Here is a 26,952-nt window from a genome sequence, read left to right on the forward strand (position 1 = left end):
ACACTTAAAATGTCTCACCTCGTTGACCAGACAATTATTTCGTAACACAGGCTCTGTCCGAAAGGTACAAAGTACGGACTTGAAGTACGGTCTTAGCGGAAGTACAGTTCGAAACGCCAAGAACAGAAGACAGAAGTCCGCAAGTGCCAAGCTTACAGTACAGACGAGAGCTGACTAAAGTAAGAATCACGAACCTTCCGACCTTCTGTAAACAACCGTCTCACTTCGAGTAACGTATCACTCCGCGCCAGCTGTTCGTGAATGGTGCGGCCATCATATGCTGCTCACTCGCAACCTTTAATTTTACGTAACATGGAAAAACGTATTCTTTTTTTAACTGATAATCTACACATTGAAGTATAATAAATTTTCTACAAGAAGTATAATAAATTTTCTACAAGTGATTAAATACGTGTTCTTGTTCAAGAATGAACCTATTTTTCTACGCCAAAAGTTCGATTTATCTGACACTGGGTTAACAGATCCCCCTTCCCCCTCCTCTCTCAGTATGACAACGCCAAAGTTATACAAGAGAGTGAGAGATTCGTTTCAGTAAATTCAAGCCTTTTGGTTTTATTGCTTCCTCTTCCACCAAATTATTGCCCAACATTGTTGACATGAAGAGCATTGTTTTCTCCTTTTTGCAACAAATATACCGCCAGTTTTAGCAGAAGCTAAACAAAGATAAGCCGGGGAATAAAAAGAGATTGTTTATCTTTCTCTCGGTTTCTCGTGCACTACAAGAAGACGATAATAAGCACATTATTTACGCACGTCTCATGCAAGTAATGTATTTTCTTACCTTGATTCAGTAGCCTACTTCCTTTTTGAACTTCAGGCATTTTCGGCGCTAGACATCATCCTGTCAGAGTACGGTCTGTGAAATTTGCTTCCCAAAAAGGAACTCAACGTGGCACAGACTGCTAAAATTGGGGAGATCGTCATCAATCATCACTATCAACATCTTCTCCACAGCGGACAGGACGGCTCTTTGATTGAAAGAATACGAAAGCACCTCGCATTGTATTGCGCTTATCTCAAAATCGGTTTACTTGTTTATACGAGCAACAACGTGTTTTTCTCGCGGGACTCACAACTTGACCGGTCGTTTTCCTTTCTTTCACCACACCGAAAACACAAAGACGCAGACACACAATTACACTTGGACACCAACTTCACTGCTTGCTGAGGATAGCACCGACACAACGTCACATAAACGTTAAGAACAACCTGCTTCTTGACACTTTTCAAACGGCTGTATTTCCGAAAGACTCTGAAAACACGGGAGACCATCCTGCACGCATGGAAGTCGCCATGTTCGAAACTGGCGCTATTTTCTTGCTGTTCACGTGATCAATTGTAATTTATACAATAATCACGTATTATTATTATAAACAGAAACCTCTAATGAAAATATATTTTAAAATGTATAATCCAATGTAATTTACACGTTTTTCTTCCATGAGCGTGCTTTCATAGAACGGACTACATTATGCGGAAGAAGTCCGTTATTAGGCTGTTGCCAACCACAATACTTCTCACTAAGCCAAGTACAGAAACGGAAGTGGTATGTCGATTGTCGGCATATGATAGTGTGATTTCACATTGTCAGTGACGATCCTCCGGGGATGGGGAAGGGGTTGGGACGCAGGAGTCGATCTATAATCCAGAGGTGTTCACCATCCGGATGGTGACATCCTCACACTCCGGAATACTTTTGCGGGTGAAGGAAGGCAGGCCGTAGGGTGAGGCAAGTTGATTTAAAATGAACACCTCACAACAAGAGAGAAGAAAAGAAAAATGTGACAATATTTAAAAATTCACCCCCAAATATGCATTTTATTTTATATGTAGCGTGCAATAAAATGTGACTGCCTCAAAATATTTCTGTATTCTACGGAATACACTTTTATGCTTCTCTAAGTTGCCGTTTTAGTTTCCCTTGGTGTCTTTGCTGCATAATTATTAATTTAGTCAATCAAATCATATGTATTAGCTTACTTTCATTATCTATAATAATAAATCATTACACTTTCCAACATCAAATAAATTTAATGAGGAAACCCCGGTTTCAAAACGTAATTTATTTCATGTGTCACATTCTTCTAGCAAGGTTTTTTTTTAGTAAAATATGAGAGAAAATTAATCCTTTGGTACGGAACCGTCTTACTTCTGCGGGATAAGATGTACATTTTGTATTTGATTTTTTTTTAATTTAGCGTTGCTTTTCTTCCACTTTTGGCTAATCCCGACGATGAGAATGAGTGATCTTCAGATGAAATTGATGAAGGGACACTCACAAATAACACCCATGCCGGGATTCGAGCCAAGGAACTTCGGTGATGAGTCTGAAAATCGGCCACCAGGCAAGATGTACATTTTTTAAACTTTTTTTTAACATACATTCAATAACTTTCAACAGGTCATCACTCAGTGATACACTGCTTATTCCGCATCTGTTGACAAATGGAATGTTTTTACACCTTGTAGGCTATGTGGATTATTTTTGTTTCCATAAGTTTGCAACACTGTTAGGGTACACGTGCTTTTGTTTACAGAAGGTCTTAAGTTCTATGATTCTCACTTTAGGTCACGTGATTTCCACACTCGTTGTTCATTTGTTTAAAATCACGGAGGTAGAAAGCCAGCAACACAGGTTAAATATACGTTATGGGCCAGCAAGTTGTTGGTTAAAGTTCTTATAATGTGTCGAAATGTAGGGTGTACGAACATTTGAAAATGCTATGTGATTTCTATGGTGAAAAACAAGTGTTTAAAACGTGGGGAAAACAACGAGTACTAAGTTTTATCTACTCATCGTATTTGGCGCTGCAGTCGAAGTGCAATTCGAAAGACGACTTTGACTTCTAGTCCACGACTTGAAGACCGCACTCCAAGACCATAAATCGGAGGATGCTCGCTTCAAGTACGGTCTTGCACCTTTCAGACACGGCCAAAGAAACAAAAAATTGCTCTCAGAATTTGATAAAAATAGAATGACTAGAAAGTAATTTCGTTCTATTGCTTTCATAAATACTATATACATGTAGATCTCTACTACTTAATAGTCATAGTGATATTAGTAGTAATTCAGATAATTAATTATAAGTATTATTATTTAATTAAAGTATAATAAGACAATGGTAGTGTGAATTTGGAGAAAGTTTTAGAAATAACCCCCCTTGATAAAATCCTGCGTACGCTACTGTATAGAAGAATAGAAGAAATAGATGATCCTTCTACAGATGAATAGAATAAATATTTAATCGATCTACAGATGAATAGAAGAAATATTTAATCGATCTACAGAAGAATAGAAGAAATAAATGATCCTTCTACACAAGAATAGTAGAAATTTTTAACTATTGTACAGAAGAATAGAAGAAATAGATGATCCTTCTATAGAAGAAAAGAAGAAATATATGATCCTTCTACAGAAGAATAGAAGCACTATTTAATCGATGTACAGAAGAATAAAAGAAATAAATGATCCTTCTATACAAGAAATAGTTAATCCTGTCATAGAAGAAAAGAAGAAGAAGATAATCTTTCCCAAAGAAGAAGAAGTTGACCACTCATAGAAGGAAGAAGAAGAAGCCATTTTTTTCTGAGATTTAAGTATATAATATTTGTAATTGTGAAGGTTTCAGAATATACCAGGTGGTTATAATTAAAGTGACGGTGTTCAGAGTGGTACAGCACGGGCTGTAATGAGAGTAGCAGTCTGAAACTTCGTAGATATGATAATGAAGCAATGCGCTCGCGAATTATGCAAAAAAAAAAAAAAAGTTCCAATTCTCGCCACCAGGGTAAAAAATGGCGCTGTAAGCAGTCAAAACGTGAAATTTTCCGTAACTCTGACGTCAAAGTCGGTGACATTGCCTAACCATTGTGTGAGCTCCCTGGTAGTGGTTGGTGACGCTTGTTGCTTTTTCCTTTAGTAATGTTCATCTAATTCGAATAGTGAAATTGTAGCGATATTTTATTACAAAGAGTATTGTTTTCTGCAATTTATAATGTTTTTCCTGTAACTATACCAAGTTTTGACTGCTTACAGCGCCATTTTTTACCCTGGTGGCGAGAATTGGAACTATTTTTTTTTTTTTTTTGCATAATTCGCGAGCGCATTGCTTCATTAGCATATCTACGAAGTTTCAGACTGCTACTCTCATTACAGCCCGTGCTGTACCACTCGGAACACCGTCACTTTAATTATAACCACCTTGTACATTCTCATTATTATATCCATTGGCATATATCTCTGCTTTCTGATTTACATTCCAAAGAAAAGAACCCATAACCCTCGAGATTAGCTGTGGTATACAGAAGCTGTGCTCCTAAAGTGTGACATACACGAATGCACGTAGTAATGCTCACCATGCTGATACAAATATGAGTCGGATAACATATATTTTTATATATTAAGTTACCTGGGGATAACATGAGCCGATAATGCATTAGTACATCTCTCATCTTCATCTCATCATCGCAATAATAATAATAATAATAATAATAATAAAAACAGATTGGCAAAAAATAACATTTTTTTCTCAACATGACAGTCTTAAAAAAATCAGATATAAAATATAGCCATTTTTCGCAAACGTGCACAAAGAAAATACTCAATTTGTTAAATATATATTTTATTTTCTCTTAGTTTTCTCATGGAAAATACATAAAATCACAGAAAAGCCAATGAATTGAATTGTTGGATATGCTAATTTGAACATCAAGTGCGATGTGGAATTAGGTATTACTCCATGTTAATCTGAAACAAAAGATATACATTATTAAAAATTATAATAACTTTCTTTACATTTATGCTGAACTTCTTATTTTTTTGGGGGGGTCAAGATTCCAGCTTAAGGTTCAAATGAAAATAAGTTTGTGCTGAAACTTTAACCTCTCTCAGGGTTTCACCAGTTTCTTTTATTTTTTTATATAAATGCCTGTCATTTCATATACTGACGTCCTCAGGATTTTTTCCAGGCAGGGACGGGTAAGTAAAGTACTATTCCAGGGGAGGGCCAAACGGAAGTTTTAATTTCCCCCCATAATACGATTGTCCCCTCAAAAAATATTGCTCTGTTTGAATTTATCATGTTCCTGCAACGCTGTGACTGAAATGAAATTAGGGTCTATATGTAAGAAATGTATTTTTTTTTTCGGGGAAATATGGTCGGGGTTAAAGGAGAGGCGGTGGCTTCACAATGCATAATTGAACTAATTTATAGGCTCTGAAGGCAGATTAGATTGTTTTCACGATATGAGAAACTTGGAAATGAAAAATTTCTGCAACATTTTCACGACCAAGAGTCTTGTTGTTCCCGGTAAACTTACTTTCTTGTTTACGAATTCATTACTGCACTGCTACGTCAGCACAGTTCCTGTAGGTTTCCTGGATTCCACAGCCCATTGCAGAAGATCCATCGTCACATTCTCCATATCTGTTACCTAGGATGAACAAGAGAAGGCACTTTAATGCAATGTCAAGCACAACTTATGGAAATTACGAAATTAATGTTTGTCTCAAACAAAATTCAGAATGCGAAGGTGATTTTCGGCAAAAAGGAATCCTATTCAACGCTTATAGACTTTTTGGGGAATGGAATTTGAAACATCTTATCACCAGAGTTGAAGCAGTCATCAGTGATTTTGTCTTGGAATTTAGAAAGAAATTTCCAGTAGGCCTCATGCACTACTCCGTAATTTTTTAGTGCTGCGAATTTTTGTCCTTATGTTTTAGATATTTTATAGAAAATACACTATTTCTTTTATTGTGATGCGGCGTAAAATGAATAAAGAAAGGAAAAGTATGTAATTTCGTGAATCACATCTTACCTGTTAAACGTGGGAAAAATTCAATCGCTAAAAGTGTTAGGCATGTTTAAAATTATGTCAGTTGGGACGGGCGATTTACCTCTATCGCTCTTTATGTCAGAGACGTTGTTAAGGAGGCTTTTTTTGTTGTTAACTCACATTCAGACATGACCTTCATGTTGAGAATCATTCAATTTATAAATTTATTATTTTCAAAACAGATTATCATTGCTGTTCAATGATGCTGATGTAAGAAAATGAAATGAAATTTGAAAACATTGGCAATTTGCGGAATACAGTACTATTCGAATACTTCGGAGAATTGAAAGTAAACAATAAGGACCAAGCTGTACCGGGATAGCTTGATTAAACGGCCTTGATTTGCCTTGCACCACGTTACTACTGTCCCATAGGGGAGGCTCAAATATATGTGTATGTGTATTTTCAAATTTGACCCTGCCCATTTCTGATAAAAAGGGAAATGGAATCGGTATTTACCACACTGCCAATTCCACTGCAGGACGCAGTTTGTGCAGGTGACTCCAGCCGGCAGCTTGAGCGCGATGTTCCTGATGCCTGGGCTGTAGTCCCCACCCAGCTCGTAGCGGGTGCCCGAACCGTCGACCAGTTCCAGGAGGTTCTCGTCGAAGCAGCCCTGGGTCTCCATCACGGTTGGGTCGTTCCTGGCGCAGAGGCGGAATTCGAACCAGCCGATGTGGGAGGCTGAGATGTTGACTCCAACCTCTATGATGTCTCCTGCTTTGTACTCCCTAGCGATGGTGCCCGTTCCGTAGGTGCCACCGGATTCGTTGGGTCGGGGTTGGGGAAGGGCTGCGTCGTCTCCGCAGAGACCGCACTCGCCTCCGTTTTGTTCCCATTGGACCTGGGGAAAAATAAACATCAAGTTTCTTCAGGTTGAACTTCATCATGGTACTATTGCTTTTGTTTCAATCATGGACGTTGCCAGGATGTTTTTAGGAGTAGGTAAGGCCGGTGCTATAAATTTGATTATGCATTTAATAATAAATCAATACTAGACAGTTAAATATCCATTGGTAGATAAGATTTAGCAAAGTGAAGTCCACTTCATGCACAGAAAGGCTAATCGGGACTGGACCTACAGTTTAAAGTGGGATCCGAACCACTGTGCCATGTGTCTCCACCAAGTATCGAACCCGTGACCTAATTTGCTTTCATACTTAGTCAGTACAAACATTTTTTAAAAACTTTCATTCACCTCAGTCAAAGCAGTCTTTTGAACATTAGAGGTAAATTTTACTGACGAAGTTTATGTCATGTGACCATTCTCATAAAAAAATATTTTTTCAAATTTGATATATTCCTTCACGAAAGCATTTATTTGCTATATTAAGTGGTAGAATATGAATACATCGTGCTGAAAAAGTAGCAAATTCATAATACAGTGCGTTCAATTTAAAATTGTACCCACCGGGAAAAAGCATCATGTCAGTTTCTCAAAATTTATATGAATGTGACTCCTAACGTACTTCAGTGATATAGTTTCATGAAAATGAGTATTTTCATTAACGACTTTAACTATAATTTACTGGGAAAGATTGTCTTTCTTGTTTAAAACGTTTTTTTTCTATGTGCGGAGTGCTGTACAATTTTAAATTGAACGTACTGTATATAATTATGAGTTTTTCGAATGTACATTTCCCAACTAGTTTTAATTAGAATTTTTTTGCTGTTCAAAATGCAACATGCCAATTGGAGTCATCACTTACTAAGCTAATTTAATGATGGGAAAATTGTTGAGAACTAATTGAAACCTAACCATCTGTCAGCAAATCGATTTATGATTGTGCCATAATTTATTTATTAACATCTTTAATTTCAAGGGTCAATATTAATTAAAAGTTTTTTTTAAAATTCGAAAGGTTATAACGAGTAAAAACGTTTGGCTCACTGCAACGAGTTAAAAAGAAAGGAAAGTAATTTAACGGTCGCGGTCTCACGAAACAATTTCCAGAACCATTTGGGTACTGAAAACATAGAGAATGGAAAGCCTTTATAGCTTTGGTTTATTATGACGATATTGAAAAGCAGATTAAAGAACGAAATAAAGTATTACTTACATCGAAGCCTCCGCAATTCAATGATCCATCAGTGTAGTTGGGTGGGACGTTGAACCCAGCACGCCACATGGACGAGCGCTGGGGCGGTTCGGACATGAACCCATGACCCGCCACCTGGTGGATCAGCAGCAGACTGCTCAATGCCAACGATACAGAGCGAAACATCTTAGCCAGTGTTGGATGTCGACGATGCTGGCTGGTGAATCTGGCCTATCTTTTATACCGACTTGAATCCCGATAACAGATAGTGTCACGCACCTTGGAACTTTAGCGTTATCAGGTCACAAAGGAATTGTATTTTTTTCGATGCATGAAATCAGATATGGATGGAGTGGAAGCACATGAAGATGGATATCAGTACACTCTCTCAATTCTTGTGAACATTTGGCATTGACACGTGAAGCCTAAGGACTTTTCGAAGTGCCTAGGTCGAAGATAATGTGTAGTAATGTGAGAGTTTATCGATGAGAAAATTATGAACTCATATCATGCTATTGTCACTCAGGTTGTATTTTTTTATACAAAGGAGTGTCTTCAACAATAAAGTTAACACAAACGTGCATACACACGAATTGCAACTGAAACCGATCATCAAAAGTGGTGGAGTATTTTGTAACATAATAGAGCGTTGCTTCAACAAGGAAATACGAAAACAGACTCAGGAAGTAAGGACATCCGTCACACACATGTCTCATCCTCGACACGAGCGATTCAGTCAAAGCCCCCCACCCCTATATTATCAAGGGCAAGGTTTCCGACAGGAAGTTCTGGTTGCTTAGTGTAAACAAGGCCAGGAACTTGGCCGTGAATGTTCTGGTATTATCCCTGGCGATAAGCATCTAGTCTACTGACCACAAGCATTCGCCATAGCCAGCAAGGACATCCCTCTCCCCAGAATGGAGAATTGAGAATTCTCACTAACACAGTATACTAAGATCAAGTCACTTATGGCCAGATAGATAGAGTTAGATATATGTTTATACTTGTTAAGACATTAGACCAATAAACATTTATTTATTTATTTCCTCCTTTTACAGAAGGTTGCCAATAAAAAAAAAAGAAACACATAATATAATACAGTGAGACAGAACACAGGTAGAACACATACACAAATATAATGTAACATAAATTACTAAACTATACTATAGAATAATATAACACCCAATTAGCAATTTAGAAGCGCTTCACCCAAAACAATACAAAACAAGACCAAAAATACAAACCAGATGCCATTTATATTCATATGCAGTGATATATTGCTAAGTATAACACTAAATCTGATAATTTATGTTGTAAACACTCTTAATATTATTTTGTACTCATTGATTGAGATACTAAAATCAAGATTAGATTACAATACAGATATTTTGTTGTACGCAAAGGACATTCTAAATAATGGCGAATTCTTGATATATTTTTTTAGGAATATCATAAGACATCAATTGCTGCAGCCTTAAGCCACAGTTTTTTGCTTTGAAACATGTCATACAATGAGCGAGTGTCTACCATCTATGTATACCATCTACATTTCAACTAAGGTAACAACCGAAGAGTAGCGCTAGCTCCCCCCTTAGCGTTACAATTTTATTTATTTGTATACTTGTGTACTGAGTGGATCCATTTTATAACAGAATGTCAACAAAGAAAGAATAACACAACATGTATGCAAAATAATAACAATAATACCACTACAGGAGCTCATGGGCGTAACTTGGGACTTTTTTTGTGGGGGGCAGAATCTAAACTTTAAGCTTCACTGTAGCACTTTATTCTGTTAGTCCCCTTAGATACGCCTCTCATCGTAAGCACGTACGTATATGCAATTTTCAACTCTCATGTAACAGAAAAAACAGCGCAAATGCCTCTGGAGCAGTTATTTTTAACCTGTGCTAATGTAATGTTACGATTTTCCTTTATCTTATCTTAAAAACGAATCACGCACAGATTTGTTTACTGTAGGTCAGTAATGCATGTTCATAGCATGCCACTTCATTTATCTGACGTTCAATGTTTTGTTTCTGGCTTATCACCGGGAGAGATAGTAAAATTACATTCACTACCGATTTTTTTATTGAACTTATTTACGTACAAAATATATAAAATAGTAAGCCATAGTCTACAAGAAAATTCATCGCTCAAACTGGCGATATATCGGGTCCAGATGTGCTTGAGTGGAATTTGATGAACGTATGAAGAAAATAAAGGATTGTTTTGCAAGTCAAAATGACCAAATTAAAATAATATTAATATTAAGTTGCAATTTGAAAATATGTTGCTTTGGTGTTCTCCTTGCGAGGTAGTGGCATATTTAGGACTTTGTCTCGGAAATAGTTTGTCTTAGTGATCGTGTTGTTTTGCGTACTCAGTTCACACATTATTTCAGTTCTTGATATAAGTCGAGTGAATCGAATGAGTAAATAGAAATGTCTAATATTTACAAAGTATTATTTTGTAACTTAACAAGCGATAACTCTTTTAATTAATTTTCAGGGTTTCAGAACAGTGCTTCTCAACCTCCGGGATCTGGTCTCAATTATACCGAGCCGCGAGAGGGTTCCCCTGAAGTTTGAGACTTGCAGCCCGAGCTGGCAACCACCTGGAAAGATGGCCTTTCATTCAGGGTTTGCCAACGATAAGAGGAAATTCTTTCTCACCAGTGCTGGGTAGAATCAAAGCCGCCGAGAGGAGACCGTCACTCGGGCAGTCTCCAAATTTGAATTACAACTGTGGGGCCGTAGATCAAACAATCTAAACGGGGGAGCGTTGTTTCCCCCCCTCCAAATTTGGAGGTTGGCGGATGGGAACAACGGTCAATATAGTTTGCGCAGCAAATCTCATGAACAAATATATTGGAATGGACATTTTCTGATTAATTGCAATTTTTTGGTGTCCGAAATGAAACATGCCAATGAAAATTAGCACTTACCATATTATTTTAATGATATTGGCCAGAGGAAACTAAAAGATTCCGTTAGATCCAGTCGTTGTCAACTGATTTAAAGCAAATTTTATGTTTGTGAACAAGCCTAGAGATAATCGAATTAATACTCTCTATGATTATGCCATAACTTATTTATTAATGTTAAATTTCAAGGGTACACATTACTACTACTACTACTACTACTACTACTACTACTAATAATAATAATAATAATAATAATAATAATAAGCCGTGGCTCTACAACCCGTAAGGGGCTTGGGCTCAGCGCCGGATTAAGACGAAATTGGTCTTGATGCTTGAAATCTTCGGTGAACAATAAACACGACGACAAAGAATAATAGTAACTGTATAATAAGTAACGCTGTGTCTAGGCGTCCGAAATTGGAGCTCCAAATTTCATTCTAAGATTTATTTTCAGTTTAATATAGCAAAGGAAAACTGTTCAGCATTCGGAAAATTCTTGTCTTTTTTCATCTGGGCCTATTTTAGGAATGGGCCTAATGCTGCAGCATCAATAGCACCCACTTTAATCCGGCCCTTCTTGGGTTATCTCTCGTCTGCCAGTCTCCCTCCCACAATCCTACCTAGAGGTGTGAAGATCTTCAACCGGTAATGAGGTGACGTGGGATCAGCACGTCGAATCCCCAACTGTTATAGGAGATATCCATGACGGGGTTACACTACTCACTCGTAGCTCCCCAATTGCCTCATACACGGTCCTATACACAGGCCGAAAACACAGAGAATGAACCCAGGCGGACTCGAATCCATGCCGTCCCGCAGTCGGAGCCCAAAGCACAGCGCCTTATACCGCACGGCCACGAAGGATTAATTAACATATAAAGTTAAAAATAATTAGAAAGCTATTTACGAGTAAAATTGTTGGGATTGGGGGATCGATTTTTAAATAACGAATTTACCGGGTCGCAGGCTCACGAAGGTTGAGAACCACTGATCTAGAGCTTGCTCCATTACTTAGGACGATGAGAATACTATTCACATTCAGTTCCACCTCTCTGTTTTAGGAAAAAGTATTATTTGTATTCTTGTATAAGTTACATGTTTCCCCAACAGATGGCACAAGTGTTTCCATTTCTTTGTGGCTAAATGTATGCGACCAGTATAATAATAATAATAATAATAATAATAATAATAAAAGAAAATCTATGTGTGATTTGAGGGGAAAACTTCATTTTTTCAGTAAATATGGGAGTTATTATATTTTCTCCATTTTGTTTATATTATTGTCACTTTTATTAATATTATTTTCTCTAATTTTTAATTTTATCATTATTACTTTAACCATAAGAATATCACTAATAGTATTCATGTATTTGTGTTCATATTATTGTCACTTTTTATTAATTCTACACCTACTATATTTCTTAACGTATTATCATTCTGCATGTTTCTTTTTAATCTCTTTGGACTTTCCAATGGACCAGTGGCGCAACCACAGGGGGCATGGGACATTCCCCCCAACCTTGGAACGAAAATGAGTTCTAAGGGGGGGGGGCAATTACCACCCACAACTTCAAATACCGTGCGTTCATTTCGATCTGCAGCCGAGAGATCGGGAGAAGCGTGGCGGGCGGCGCTGACGGAGATGCCGACATTTGCGGCCTGTAATGCCCGCTTATTTTTATGGACATATGCAGACATTTATATAAATATTGCAAAACCAGCACTAACCTGTGTTATAACACGCAAAAGTTCTTCTGTAATTCATCCAAGTTCTGCCGTTATATACACAAATAAATACGCTTTAGAAATGATGTTAAGAGCCACAGATAAACATTCTAATCATAGTTTTGACCAGTAACGTCCTGCTTAAGTTTATATCCTTGAAAGAGTTTTGTGTCGATGGGGATCGTTTGGAGGTTTCGAATGTGCAACACTGTATCAAGATTACGCTGCAGACGAAACCGTTAAAAGTCAGTGGTGTTCGTGAGCTTCCTTGCAATCCGAAATCTCAGAGCTCGAGTTTTTTGTTCCTTCGCGACTATCGTGGCGAGCAGATGTAAACAAAGAGCATGTTAATTTCGTACTGTGCCCAAGAGTGTTATTCTTGGTTACTTGCCGTTACTTGTTTGTGTTATTGCAGTGTGTATGTGTGTTGTGTCAGTGAGACGATTGGAATGATAGCCGCAAGGTTCACGTTAGAACAAATAATTTTTATGTATGACACTTACGTGAAAACAGACTCGTGTCGAGACGTGTGTAGGCAATTTCTACAGAAATTCCCAGGTGTTTCACCTCCACATAGAGATACGGTTAGACATCTTGTCCTTAAATTACGAGAAACTTGATCGTTAAATTTTAAAATACCTAAGCAAAAACGACGTATTCTAACCGAAGGAAAACTCGATGAAATTGGTGCAGCGTTAGAACGTTCTCCAAACAAACCTCTACGCAGTGTTTCACAGGAGATGGGAGTGTCAAAATCATGAGCACATACAGCCACAAAGCTACTAAAATTAAAACTGTACCCTTATAACACAGGTTAGTGCCCGTTTTGCAATATTTATATAAATGTCTGCATATGTCCATAAAAATAAGCAGGCATTACAGGCCGCAAATGTCGGCATCTCCGCCAGCGCCGCCCGCCACGCTTCGCCCGATCTCTCGGCTGCAGATCGAAATGAACGCACGGTATTATGCAAATAAAAACACTATTCATAAAATTTTCTTGTTCGCTTCGCTCGCAATGCCTTCTTTTCTTGCTCTTATCAAGTTCAGAGCCGTAGTTAGGAGGCGGTGGGAGTCGGCCCTGGGCGCCGAACGATCTAAATGAAAATAAGTTTTAAAATTGATTGATTGATTTGTGGTTTTAAGTCGACTTTACACACAGAAAGGCTAATCGCGATTGAATCTACAGTTTAAAGTGGGATCCGAACCACTGTGCCATGTGCCTCCACCGGGTATCGAACTCGGGACCCCTTGATCACAAAGCGACGATGTTACTACTACACCATCGGGGAGGCACAAAAGTTGTAAAAGAGAGAATGCATTGGCGTCCTGTGAAATTATTTGCGCCATATTAAATCAATATTGGATCCATAAATTTTCTTGCTCGTTTCGCTCGCACTGTATCATTGTTCTCTGTAGTGCATTGCAAATACCCAGACACAGAAATAATACTTCTCTTAATTGATTTTTGTCTTAAATGCATGAACAATTGCTTTGAGGAAAGGGAGCGTACACATTTGAGAGACAATTTATGTCATTTATGCTGTTGGTTTATTGTGAGATGGATGAATTGGTTGTGTAATGTATTTAAAAAATATATGTTGTATATGATATGTATTAAAGAAACTTTGAATACGCACACAATTTAGTGTCCACGTTGCTCCATGTTGCATATGTGTGAAACATATATCGTGCTTGAAAGTTATACATGTTAATGTAAAGAAGAATTATATTTGGAATGCATTTATCAAGCATTTTCTGTCTTTCAAAAATAGTTTGTATGCTTGTTTTCCATTATTAATGTGAAATTGAAAGTGTTCAAAAAACAATTCAAATAGTTTGTTCAAACACAAATGCTTTAGCACCAACTTCTACCTCCTTTTTGCATAATTTACGAGGGTAATAAAGTCTTTGATACTTCTACTTCTACTACTACTACTACTACTTCTACTACTACTACTACTACTACTACTAATAATAATAATAATAATAATAATGATGATGATGATGATGATGTTAGTTCCGGGTTCGAATCAAGGCTTGGGCATGGATATTTGTGAGTGTCCATTCATCAGTTTCATCATATCATCACTCATCTCCATTTTCGCAAATGAGCCAAAAGTGCCACAAGAAATGAAGTAAAATAAAGCAAATCAATAACTATAATCATAATGTCATAATAATATTATTATTATTAACATTATTAATATTAGCATTATTATTATTAAAATTATTATTATTATTGGTACTTTTTCCTGGTACTTGCACCCCCAAACAGAAATTCGAGGGTTGCGCCTCTGCAATGGACAAGGGTTGGTTGTAAGAACGGCCCAAGAGGTCGAAACACGCCTGCTTTAGTAAAGACGATTATTATTATTATTTATTATTATATTGTTTTAGTTGTTTACCAAATACCACAAGTTTCCGAAAGGTAAAATTTCCCATGCATATAGCCAGGCCCGTACGCAGGGGAGGGGCCACTGCCTACCCCTGGAACTATGCAATATTTGAATGTAAATCTATAAAATCCTACGAAAATAACATCGACGATTTTTCAAATTTGTAAGAATTTCGATTTTGTCTTTGCATAAATGAACGGGTTTGTTGTGGAGAGGCAGTCTCCAGAAGTCTGCAGTCTGCAATATTGGGTCGTTTTAGTTTTATAACCATTGATGCAAGGCTACCAGACTTCACGATTTAGTCCGGACAGTCCATTCCTTCTAATTCCTGTCCCGACTTTTTTCGAAGCAGTCATGGTGCGAAAATGTCTCGTTTCTTTTGGTTAACTCATATTTAGACATGTTTTTTATTATTATAATAATAAGTGCTAATACGTATAATTTAATTTATAAATAAGCATATTATTTTCTAAACGTACAATTATAATGGTTGTTCAATGGTGCACCTGGTATAATAAAATTAAAGGAAATTTGAAAACACTGTTAATTTGCGGAAGACAGTACTATTCGAATTCTTCTGATAATTGAATGTAAACAATAAGCACTAAACTGTCTTGCTGATTGTTGGGTGGGTGAACTTTTTCCGTTACTTTGACCAGGGCCGGATTAAGGTGGGTGCTATTGATGCTGCAGCATTAGGCCCATTCCTGAAATAGGCCCAGATGAAAACAGACGAGAATTTTCCGAAATCTTAGAATTATATTTTCAGCCCCAATTTCGGACGCCTAGACACAGCGTTACTTATTATACAGCTGTGACGTAACTATAACGTCGTCGTGTTTATTGTTCACCGAAGATTTCAAGCATCAGGCCCAATTTCGTCTTTATCTGGCCCTGACTTTGACCATACTATTGTAACTCTACAATTGTACGTTTAGCTGTAGCTGTAATATTACCATAGCATTAATACTCACCTCTAATACTCCAATAGCATTTCGCCGACCACCGTAACGAAGCGTCTAGGCTGAGTGAGATACGACGCCAGGTCTCGGGTTCTAATCCCGGCTTGGGCATGGTTGTCTTTTGTTGAGAGTAGAAGTGTGGGGGACAGAACTTTTTGGGTCGGGACGGGATCGGGACGGGAAATTTTTTAAATCCCGACATTCGGGACGGGAATAAAAAAACAAAGTCGGGAAATTTTCGGGACGGTAAATGTTCGAGATTTTCCCGAAGCTCTTGAAATCTCGAGTTCTACACGCAGGGACGTCGTTAGGGGGGCATGCGGGGGCACTGGCCAAGGCAAATGTCCACGTGTCCCCGGAAAACTGTTCTGTATTTGCTGGAAATTTTACTTTGATGACAAATATTGCAAAATAATTCTTCAGTAAATTTTGCTTGCAGTTTGATTCACTTCTTCAATTTTCAGTAGCTCGAACCGAAGCAAGGCATTTCTTTCTTATTTCCCTGTTTCTTGCTTGTTGAACACAAACAGATGTATTGGGAGGGGATGCAGTTAATGGTTTTGTGGTCCGCCCCGATCAGGGAAGTCTGAGACCTATTGAAAATGCACTTTTCCTCCCTGCTGCACACCAGATCCAGGATCCCCTCAAAACCCGCACTTTCTCTTCATCTGGCCCTGCACTGGCTCCATGGGCGCCGAAAGGACGACACAAACAGGAAGATTTAGCTACGGGTGGTTAGAACTTTCTGCGTTAATTATTTTATTGTTCAGAAAAGATATCCCCATGCGTTTCAAATTCGAAGAACAGAATTCTATTGCTTGTCCCTTTTTCGGCGCGGGAATGAATGACATAGCGATTCTTCTCACATGCACTCAATCAACCCTCCTGCTAATGACCTGCCCTGCAAGGAGGAAAAGGAAAGGCCACTGTTCATCTGTTGATTTGGTGGACAGTTCATATCTGTCAGTTTGGAGTAGGATTTGTTGTCCGAGCGGTGGTAAACTTCTGTAAACGCGAGAAGTTACCATCACGAAGTGTTTGTGATCTCGTTTTCCTACATCGCGAATAAAATGTCGAATGAGAAGCTGCCAGATTGTCTTCCTCTGGAAACAATGGATCAGGATCGACTGATCGACCAAATATCCAACATATTGGCATTCTAAAAGAGAGTCTGACTACCACACAAGATCCTGGGTTCGAATCCCAGGGTGGTTGATCTCATGTATAATGAAGAATAAACCACGTTTCAATTAAGGAAGGAAACTAGGTATGTAGCAATTGTTTTTACAGCCGTCTGCATGCTCTATAAGTATTATGTTACAAAATTTGAATATATTTCTGACTTTCTGTGATTTTTCTTCATTTAGCCTCCACCTGCAAATACGGAAGCTGCTGCTGCGTAGGTGGCTAGGTTGGCTAGACATACAAATATAATTAATCCCTAGTCATACAGCGAATAATACTTATAATATAGTCATGAGTTATGGAGAAGCAAATAACTTATCAAGCATTTTCTGTTTCTATTTGTTGTGCAGTGGTTAATAAGGTGCATTACTCTGCCAGGGGTCCTGGGTTCGAATCCCGGACTGGGCGTGTGTGTTCTTTATGATGGCCCTCTCATCAATTTAACATCACTCATTTTCATCTTCATCTTCACGATTAGCCAAAAAGTGTCAGAAAAGCGAAGTAAAATAAACCAAATCAATCATTTATATATTTCTATATTACACCGCTTTTTTACCTCTTGGGTTAAAAACGACGTAGAGGATGAATGATGAGCCGAAGGAATGACGATAGGGCAGACATGATACAACCATACCTGTCCAATGTCCGAACCTTGGACCTCTGGTTTCGTAGCGTGTTATACTCAGTGGAATTCTTAGGAAGAAAAACTGTAAAAGTAGGGTGAAAAGAAGCAAAATTGTACGATGCATAAAAAGTCATGTTTAGTTCTTCTAAAACCTTCCAATTAGCGAGTTCGTGTTTTAAGTCCACTGAATGCACAGTAAGGCTAATCGGTGATCCAAACCACTATGTGCCTCCACCGGGTATCGAACCCGGGACCCCTTGATTGCAAGGCGGCGACGCTACCACTGCGTCATCGAAGAGACCGAGAAAAACTTACAATTAGTCAGTAAAATTAATATTGAGGGAGAAAGCCTGCGAAATGTTCTTTCATTCGGTTGCGCGTGGTCATCACATCGAGTCCCATAGTTTCGAGAGCAGAATTTGCATCCATATCGATTTCAAGTACTTCCCAAATTTCCCTCACGATGTTCGAACAGCACAGAAATTTTGGAACTAATACAAGCAGGCACATGCCCAGGGAAGGGGCTCGGGGGCTGCAGTCCTTTCCCGAAATTCTACAAATATCTGATTTTAATAATGTGTAGTAGTAATTAAATTTACTTCATTAACAGGATTAAACATCTTGTATATGGTAAGTTGCAATATACCAAGAAATTCATCTTCAGTGCATTTTCTCCTCCCTCCAACCTTTTCGTCCTTAGATGGAGGCTGCCGATAAGGGATAAGCCCCTTCCGAAATCAAATTCTGGTTACCGGCCTGACCACCAGGGATCGAACCTTGAACCTTTCGATTGATTGATTAATTGAACTGGTGTTTTGTCCAGTTTATGCACAGTAAGGCTAATCGGGACTGGACCTACAGTTTAAAGTGAGATCCGAACTATTATGTGCCTTCATCGGGAATCGAACTCGGGCAGGTTGTAGAACCTGCCGAACCAAAGACGAGAGCGTAATTATTTTAGCGTGTGGGAACTTTGTTTTGTACTTGATACAGAGTCTGATGAAGACCTTGCTAGAAGGTTGAAACGTTACGTTTAGTTTATGTTTTTAATAAAATAAATTACTGCCTTGGTCAGCATATTTATATTTTTTCATAATCATGGAAACAAGGCTTAATGGTGTTATAATTTGACTACGAAGAATAGCATTCGTATTTTTCAAGCTCTCTCCGCCTCCCGGCCCCACTTTTACTTTGAGAAAATGGAAGAGCACGGAAACGGAACGTTGTCGTAAGTTTGATATGATGATCTTCTATCCGTCAAGTTCCTTCTACAGTTCCTTTCAATGCGAGTTGCGAAAACATGCCACAAAAAGGGTTAAAGGTGAATTACTTGCCCATCCCTCCCTCATTGTTGAGCTTCTGCAGCATTACTGTAAACCGCCACTATCAACAATCAGCAACAAAAGACTGGACCTCGCGCTCTCTCTCTCTCTCTCGATGGTTCGTAGGAGTGAGTCATCGACTGGGAGCGTTGGCAACATACAAGCAAAGGTCACGACTTCTGAGGAACTACCACGGGTCATGGCAGTTCCTTTTCGGGAAGCACTTCACCGGAGCTCGCTCACTCCAGCAGCCATTCAAAGGAACGACCAACTCCTCCCGATGTTGGTTTCGTGCAGCTGAAGTGAAGGGGGTGAGGGAGGACTTGCTGGAGTTAGCTTGAGTGAAAAGGATTAGGGGAGAGGGAACTGCGCTTACTACTCGACTTCCCATAAGGAAACCAGAGAACATACACAGCAGTAACAATACACGCAAAAGCTCACAGAGGAACTGCTCGTTCACTCCGAAGGAGCGAGCACTTCACAGTTCCCAAGAGGGAGTAGTTCAAAAGGAACGGTTCGTTCACGAACGACCCATCACTACACTATATTGATATTTGTCGCCCCAAAACACTACGGTTTCGCTAGTTGACTTTAGTCGCGCCGTGCTCTTACATTAGCCTTAGCGATCCTGGGTGGTCCCTTTGGTAGTTATTTAGGTGGCGCTATATCAAGATTTGTCGCCCCAAAATACATCTGTTTTTGTTAGCCAAATTCAGGCCGAAGAAAAGAGCTCCATAGAAGAAATAGATGATCTTTCTACATAATAACAGTACAAATGTTTAACCATTGTACATAAGAATAGAAGAAATAGATGATCTTTCTATAGAAGGAAAGAAGAAATAGATGATCCTTCTACAGAAGAATAGAAGAAATAGATGATTCTTCTATAGAAGAAAAGAAGAAATAGATGATCTTTCTACATAAGAATAGTAGAAATATTTAACCATTGTACAGAAGAATATAAGAAATAGATGATCCTTCTATAGAAGCAGTGGCGTACACAAAGGGGGTTACGGGGTTTAACCCCCCCTTAAGCTTGTGAAATATTATGGAAAATGCTGTGGAAAAAGTTCAAAATGGCCAATTTATCACAGTCAAAGATCAGCGACAACACTATCACTATTACTACTGCTGCTGCTACTACTACTACTACTACAACTAATAATAATAATAATAATAATAATAATAATAATAAATAATTTGAATTATTATTTCTATGCAGCACGGAGAAAAGCACTGCATTCCAAACACACGCGTCTTTCAGAGTGAATGCCTTGAAAATAAACACGAATTCTTAAAAATAAAATATAAGGGTAACTATGATTTAAAAGAAATAAAGTTGTTTTGTATCTCAGTTGCAACAATGTTCAATACACTGGCGTACGCAGGATTTTTTTCGGGAGGGGCTGGAATAGTAAATGTGGAGGGCAGGATGCATAATAAAATATTTCGTATTTTTGGAGCTTTTCAGTCTATTAAAATTGTATTCAAAAACAAAAATGGTAATCGGGACTCACTTTAAAAGAGGTTTCAAATTTACATATTTTGATTTTTTAAAGTTCTTAACGGAATTTTATCAGAAGATTCTGATTTTCTCAAAATTTAGGTAGGGGCTGGAACACCATCAATCACCCCTCTACGTACGCCAGTGTTCAATGAACATGTATTTTTTTGTGTGAACAATGAGAATTAAGTAAAGAAAGTTCTTGGTTCATTGTAAGCGGCTAATAGACAAAGGCTAGGTGGACAAGAATACAGTCACCAGTTCGCCTTCCCATTGTTTACCGCTGCACGTTTGAATGTGTCTTTAAAATGTCTCATCTTCTTGACTAGACAATTATTCAAAGGACAATAAGCTTAACTATTGCAAAATGTTTTGTTGGTAAGAACAGCGAGACAATCCAGTTGTGAATTATCGGGGACATTTATGCGGGGAAGAAGCCGGAAAAATGCCAACGAATTTCGGGAATCGAATCGAATCCGGATCCCGCGTGATTGTCAGACGCTTTACCGACCAGACCACTGCAGCTCCTTGGATGACTTTCATACTTTGAGTATTTCAATTTATTTTAATATATTTTCTTGTTTCTTGTGGATTTTCTTCACACTTAAAATGTCTCGCCTCATTGACCAGACAATTATTTCGTAACAAAGAAACAAAAAAATGCTCCCAGAATTTGATAAAAATAGAATGACTGGAAAGTAATTTCGTTCTATTGCTTTCATAAATACTATATATATGTAGATCTCTACTACTTAATAGTCGTAGTGGTATTAGTAGTATTATTAGTAGTAATTCAGATAATTAATTATAAGTATTATTTAATTAAAGTATAATAAGACAATGGTAGTGTGAATTTGGAGAAAGTTTTAGAAATACCCCCCTCTTGATAAAACCCTGGGTACGCGACTGTATAAAAGAATAGAAGAATAGAAGAAATAGATGATCCTTCTACAGATGAATAGAAGAAATATTTATACCATCTACAGAAGAATGGAAGAAATAAATGATCCTTCTACATAAGAATAGTAGAAATATTTAACTATTGTACAGAAGAAAAGAAGAAAAAAATGATCCTTCTACATAAGAATAGTAGAAATATTTAACCATTGTACAGAAGAATAGAAGAAATAGATGATCCTTCTATAGAAGAAAAGAAGAAATAGATGATCCTTCTACAGAAGAACAGAAGCAATATTTAATCGATCTACAGAAGAATAGAAGACATAAATGATCCTTCTATAGAAGAAATAGTTAATCCTGTCATAGAAGAATGGAAGAAGAAGTTAACCTTTCCCAAAGAAGAAGAAGTTGAACACTCCATAGAAGGAAGAAGAAGAAGCCACTCTTTTTTATTGAGAATTTAAGTATATAAAAAGTTGTAATTGTGAAGGTTACAGAATATACATTCTCATTCTTATATCCATTGACATATATATATATATCTCTGCTTTCTGATTTATATTCCAAAGAAAAGAACCCATAACCCTCGAGATTAGCCGTGGTATACAGAAGCTGTGCTCCTAAAGTGTGACATACACGAAGGCACTTAGCAATGCTCACCATGCTGATATAAATATGGGTCGGATAACATATATTTTTATATATTAAGTTACCTGGGGATAACATGGGCCGATAATGTATTAGCACATCTCTCATCGTCATCTCATCATAGCAATAATAATAATAATAATAATAATAATAATAATAATAATAATAATAATAATAATAATAATAAAATAGATTGGCAAAAAAGAACAACATTTTTTCTCAACATGACAGACTTAAAAAAAATCAGATATATAATATAGCCATTTTTTGCAGACGTACATATATGCACAAAGAAAATACACAATTTGTTAAATATATATTTTATTTTCTCTTAGTATTCTCATGGAAAATACATAATATCACGCAAAAGCCAATGAATTGTATTGTTGCATATGCTAATTTGAACATGAAGTGCGATGTGGAATTAGGTATTACTCCATGTTAATCTGAAACAAAAGATATACATTATTAAAAATTATAACTTTCTTTACATTTATGTTGGACTTCTTAATTTTTGAATTTTTTTTTTTTTGGATCAAGATTCCAGCTTAAGGTTCAAATGAAAATAAGCTTGCGCTGAAACTTTAACCTCTGTCAGGGTTTCACCAGTTTCTGTATATATATATATATATATATATATATAAATGCCTGTCATTTCATATACTGACGTCCTCAGGATTTTTTCCAGGCAGGGACGGGTAAGTAAAGTTCTATTCCAGGGGAGGGCCAAACGTGCCCACCATAATACGATTGTCCCCTCAAAAAATATTGCTCTGTTTGAATTTATCATTTTCCTGCAACGCCGTGACTGAAATGAAATTAGGGTCTATATGTGTGAAACGTATTTTTTTCCGGGAAATATGGCCGGGTCAAAAGAGAGGCGGTGGCTTCACAATGCATAATTGAACTAATTTATAGGCTCTGAAGGCAGATTAGATTGTTTTCACGATATGAGAAACGTGGAAATGAAAAATTTCGGCAACATTTTCACGACCAAGAGTCTTGTTGTTGCCGGTAAACTTACTTTCTTGTTTACGAATTCATTACTGCACTGCTACGTCAGCACAGTTCCTGTAGGTTTCCTGGATTCCACAGCCCATTGCAGAAGATCCATCGTCACATTCTCCATATCTGTTACCTAGGATGAACAAGAGAAGGCACTTTAATGCAATGTCAAGCACAACTTATGGAAATTACAAAATTAATATTTATCTCCCACAAAATTCAGAATGTGAAGGTGATTTTCGGCAAAAAGGGACCCTATTCAACTCTTATAGACTTTTTGGGGAATGGAATTTGAAACATCTTATCACCAGAGTTGAAGCACTCATCAGTGATTTTGTCTTGGAATTTACAAAGAAATTTCCTGTAGGCCTAATGTACTCCGCAATTTTTTAGTGCTGCGACTTTTTGTCCTTATGTTTTAGATATTTTATAGAAAATAAACTATTTCTTTTATTGTCATGCGGCGTAAAATGAATAAAGAATGGAAAAGTATCTAATTTCGTGAATCACATCTTACCTGTTAAACGTGGGAAAAATTCAATCGCTAAAAGTGTTAGGCATGTTTAAAATTCTCTCAGTTGGGAGGGGCGCTCGCCTCTATCGCTCTTCCTGTCAGAGACGTCGTTAAGGAGGCTTTTGCTGTTGTTTTTCTTGTTAACTCACATTCAGACATGATCTTCATGTTGAGAATCATTCAATTTATAAATTTATTATTTTCTAAACAGATTATCATTGCTGTTCAATGATGCTGATGTAAGAAAATGAAATGAAATTTGAAAACATTGGCAATTTGCGGAATACAGTACTATTCGAATACTTCGGAGAATTGAAAGTAAACAATAAGGACCAAGCTGTACCGGGATAGCTTGATTAAACGGCCTTGATTTGCCTTGCACCACGTTACTACTGTCCCATAGGGGAGGCTCAAATATATGTGTATGTGTATTTTCAAATTTGACCCTGCCCATTTCTGATAAAAAGGGAAATGGAATCGGTATTTACCACACTGCCAATTCCACTGCAGGACGCAGTTTGTGCAGGTGACTCCAGCTGGCAGCTTGAGCGCGATGTTCCTGATGCCTGAGCTGTAGTCATCACCCAGCTCGTAGCGGGTGCCCGAACCGTCGACCAGTTCCAGGAGGTTCTCGTCGAAGCAGCCCTGGGTCTCCATCACGGTTGGGTCGTTCCTGGCGCAGAGGCGGAATTCGAACCAGCCGATGTGGGAGGCTGAGATGTTGACTCCAACCTCTATGATGTCTCCTGCTTTGTACTCCCTAGCGATGGTGCCCGTTCCGTAGGTGCCACCGGATTCGTTGGGTCGGGGTTGGGGAAGGGCTGCGTCGTCTCCGCAGAGACCGCACTCGCCTCCGTTTTGTTCCCATTGGACCTGGGGAAAAATAAACATCAAGTTTCTTCAGGTTGAACTTCATCATGGTACTATTGCTTTTGTTTCAATCATGGACGTTGCCAGGATGTTTTTAGGAGTAGGTAAGGTCGGTGCTATAAATTTGATTATGCATTTAATAATAAATCAATACTAGACAGTATTGATAGATAAGATTTAGCAAAGTGAAAGGCAAAACTGACAAAAAAGTGGGGGGCACCTGCCATCCCACGCCCCCCTAATCGCCACCACTGTAAAATAATAACAATAAACTTGGGAGGAGACTCTTAGTCAAAACAGCCGTGTATCTTTAATTTTGCTTTCATTGAATTGAATTGTTGTTTGAAGTCCACTTCATGCACAGAAAGGCAAATCGGGACTGGACCTACAGTTTAAAGTGGGATCCGAATCACTGTGCCATGTGTCTCCACCGGGTATCGAACCCGTGACCCAATTTGCTTTCATACTTAGTCAGTACATATATTTTTTTAAAACTTTCATTCACCTCAGTCAAAACAATCTTTTGAACATTAGAGGTAAATTTTAGTGACGATGTTTATGTCGTGTGACCATTCTCAGAAAAAACAACAACATTTTTTCAAATTTGGAATATTTCTTCACGAAAGCATTTATTTCCTGTATTAAGTGGTAGAATATGAAAACATCGTGCTGAAAAAGTAGCAAATTAATAATACACTGCGTTCAATTTTAAATTGTACCCACCGGGGAAAAGCATCATGTCAGTTTCTCAAAACTGACTCCTAACCTACTTCAGTAATATATAGTTTTATGAAAATGAGTAGTTTTTCATTAACGACTTTAACTATAATTTACTGGGAAAGATTGACTTTCTTGTTTAAAACGTTTTTTTTTCCATGTGCGGAGTGCTGTACAATTTTAAATTGAACGCACTCTATATAATTACCAGTTTTTCGAGTATACATTTCCCAACTAGTTTTATTTAGAATTTTTTTGCTATTCAAAATGCAACATGCCAATGGAAGTCATCACTTACTAAGCTAATTTTATGATGGGGAAATTGTTGAGACTTAATTGAAACCTAACCATCTGTCAGCAATCGATTTTTGATTGTGCCATAATTTATTTATTAATATCTTTAATTTCAAGGGTCAATATTAATTAAAAGTTCTTTTTAAAATTCGAAAGGTTATAACGAGTAAAAATGTTTGGATCACTGCATCGAGTTTAGAAAAAAGGAAAGTAATTTAACGGTCGCGGTCTCACGAAACAATTTCCAGAACCATTTGGGTACTGAAAACATAGAGAATGGAAAGCCTTTATAGCCTTGGCTGTATTATGACGATATTGAAAAGCAAATTAAAGAACGAAAGAAAGTATTACTTACATCGAAGCCTCCGCAATTCAATGATCCATCAGTGTAGTTGGGTGGGACGTTGAACCCAGCACGCCACATGGACGAGCGCTGGGGCGGTTCGGACATGAACCCATGACCCGCCACCTGGTGGATCAGAAGCAGACTGCTCAATGCCAACGATACAGAGCGAAACATCTTAGCCAGTGTTGGATGTCGACGATGCTGGCTGGTGAATCTGGCCTACCTTTTATACCAAGTTGAATCCTGATAACAGAGTGTCACGCGCCTTGGAGCTTTAGCGTTATCAGGTCACAAAGGAATTGTATTTTTTTCGATGCATGAAAACAGATATGGATGGAGTGGAAGCACATGAAGATGGATATCAGTACACTCTCTCAATTCTAGTGAACATTTGGCATTGACACGTGAAGCCTAAGGACTTTTCGAAGTGCCTAGGTCGAAGATAATGTGTAGTAATGTGAGAGTTTATCGATGAGAAAATTATGAACTCATATCATGATATTGTCACTCAGGTTGTATTTTTTTTATACAAAGGAGTGTTTTCAACAATAAAGTTAACACAAACGTGTATACACACAAATTGCAACTGAAACCGATCATCAAAAGTGGTGGAGTATTTTGTAACATAATAGAGCGTTGCTTCAACAAGGAAATACGAAAACAGACTCAGGAAGTAAGGACATGCGTCACACACATGTCTCATCCTCGACACGAGCGATTCAGTCAAAGCCTTTCTCTCCCCACATTATTATCAAGGGCAAGGTTTCCGACAGGAAGTTCTGGTTGCTTAGTGTAAACAAGGCCAAGAACTTGGCCGTGAATATTCTGGTATTATCCCTGGCGATAAGCATCTAGTCTACTGACCACAAGCCTTCGCCTAGGCCAGCAAGGCCATCCCTCTCCACAGAATGGAGAATTGGGAATTCTCACTAACACAGTATACTAAGATCAAGCCACTTATGGCCAGATAGATAGAGTTAGATACGGGGGTTGGACAAAATAATATGAACACCCACTTAACATGGTGTGGGACCACTTTTGGCTTTGAGAACAGCCTCAATCCTCCTGGGAATGGATGCATACAAATCCTGGATGGTAGTCAGTGGGGGTGC

The 26,952-nt window shown here is 38.0% G+C and overlaps 2 protein-coding genes across 2 annotated transcripts; both read right to left on the reverse strand.

The window, feature by feature from the left end:
• Positions 1-4,626: 4,626 nt before the first annotated feature.
• Positions 4,627-8,131, reverse strand: LOC145987307 (uncharacterized). Its single transcript, XM_083121826.1, has 4 exons — positions 7,920-8,131; positions 6,319-6,703; positions 5,341-5,454; positions 4,627-4,768 (listed from the first exon to the last, which is right to left on the reverse strand). The coding sequence occupies exons 1-3, from the start codon at positions 8,082-8,084 to the stop codon at positions 5,360-5,362; spliced, it is 645 nt and encodes a 214-aa protein (XP_082977952.1). The 5' UTR covers positions 8,085-8,131; the 3' UTR covers positions 4,627-4,768; positions 5,341-5,359.
• A 14,269-nt stretch (positions 8,132-22,400) lies between these two features.
• Positions 22,401-26,025, reverse strand: LOC145987308 (uncharacterized). The gene is made up of 4 exons (XM_083121827.1): positions 25,850-26,025; positions 24,102-24,486; positions 23,119-23,232; positions 22,401-22,540 (listed from the first exon to the last, which is right to left on the reverse strand). The coding sequence occupies exons 1-3, from the start codon at positions 26,012-26,014 to the stop codon at positions 23,138-23,140; spliced, it is 645 nt and encodes a 214-aa protein (XP_082977953.1). The 5' UTR covers positions 26,015-26,025; the 3' UTR covers positions 22,401-22,540; positions 23,119-23,137.
• Between the last annotated feature and the right edge of the window lie 927 nt (positions 26,026-26,952).

Source organism: Lepisma saccharinum, chromosome 4, assembly GCF_977018435.1.
Source record: "Lepisma saccharinum chromosome 4, izLepSacc3.1, whole genome shotgun sequence".
Lineage (NCBI taxonomy): Eukaryota > Metazoa > Arthropoda > Insecta > Zygentoma > Lepismatidae > Lepisma > Lepisma saccharinum.

Excerpts from the sequence above, each read along its gene's own strand:
- LOC145987308 (XM_083121827.1), bottom strand. The coding sequence starts at position 26,014 with ATGTTTCGCTCTGTATCGTTGGCATTGAGCAGTCTGCTTCTGATCCAC. Across the intron at positions 24,487-25,849 it reads TGAATTGCGGAGGCTTCGAT|GTCCAATGGGAACAAAACGG; the intron begins GTAAGTAATACT and ends ATTTTTCCCCAG. Across the intron at positions 23,233-24,101 it reads GCAGTGGAATTGGCAGTGTG|GTAACAGATATGGAGAATGT; the intron begins GTAAATACCGAT and ends TGTTCATCCTAG.
- LOC145987307 (XM_083121826.1), bottom strand. The coding sequence starts at position 8,084 with ATGTTTCGCTCTGTATCGTTGGCATTGAGCAGTCTGCTGCTGATCCAC. Across the intron at positions 6,704-7,919 it reads TGAATTGCGGAGGCTTCGAT|GTCCAATGGGAACAAAACGG; the intron begins GTAAGTAATACT and ends ATTTTTCCCCAG. Across the intron at positions 5,455-6,318 it reads GCAGTGGAATTGGCAGTGTG|GTAACAGATATGGAGAATGT; the intron begins GTAAATACCGAT and ends TGTTCATCCTAG.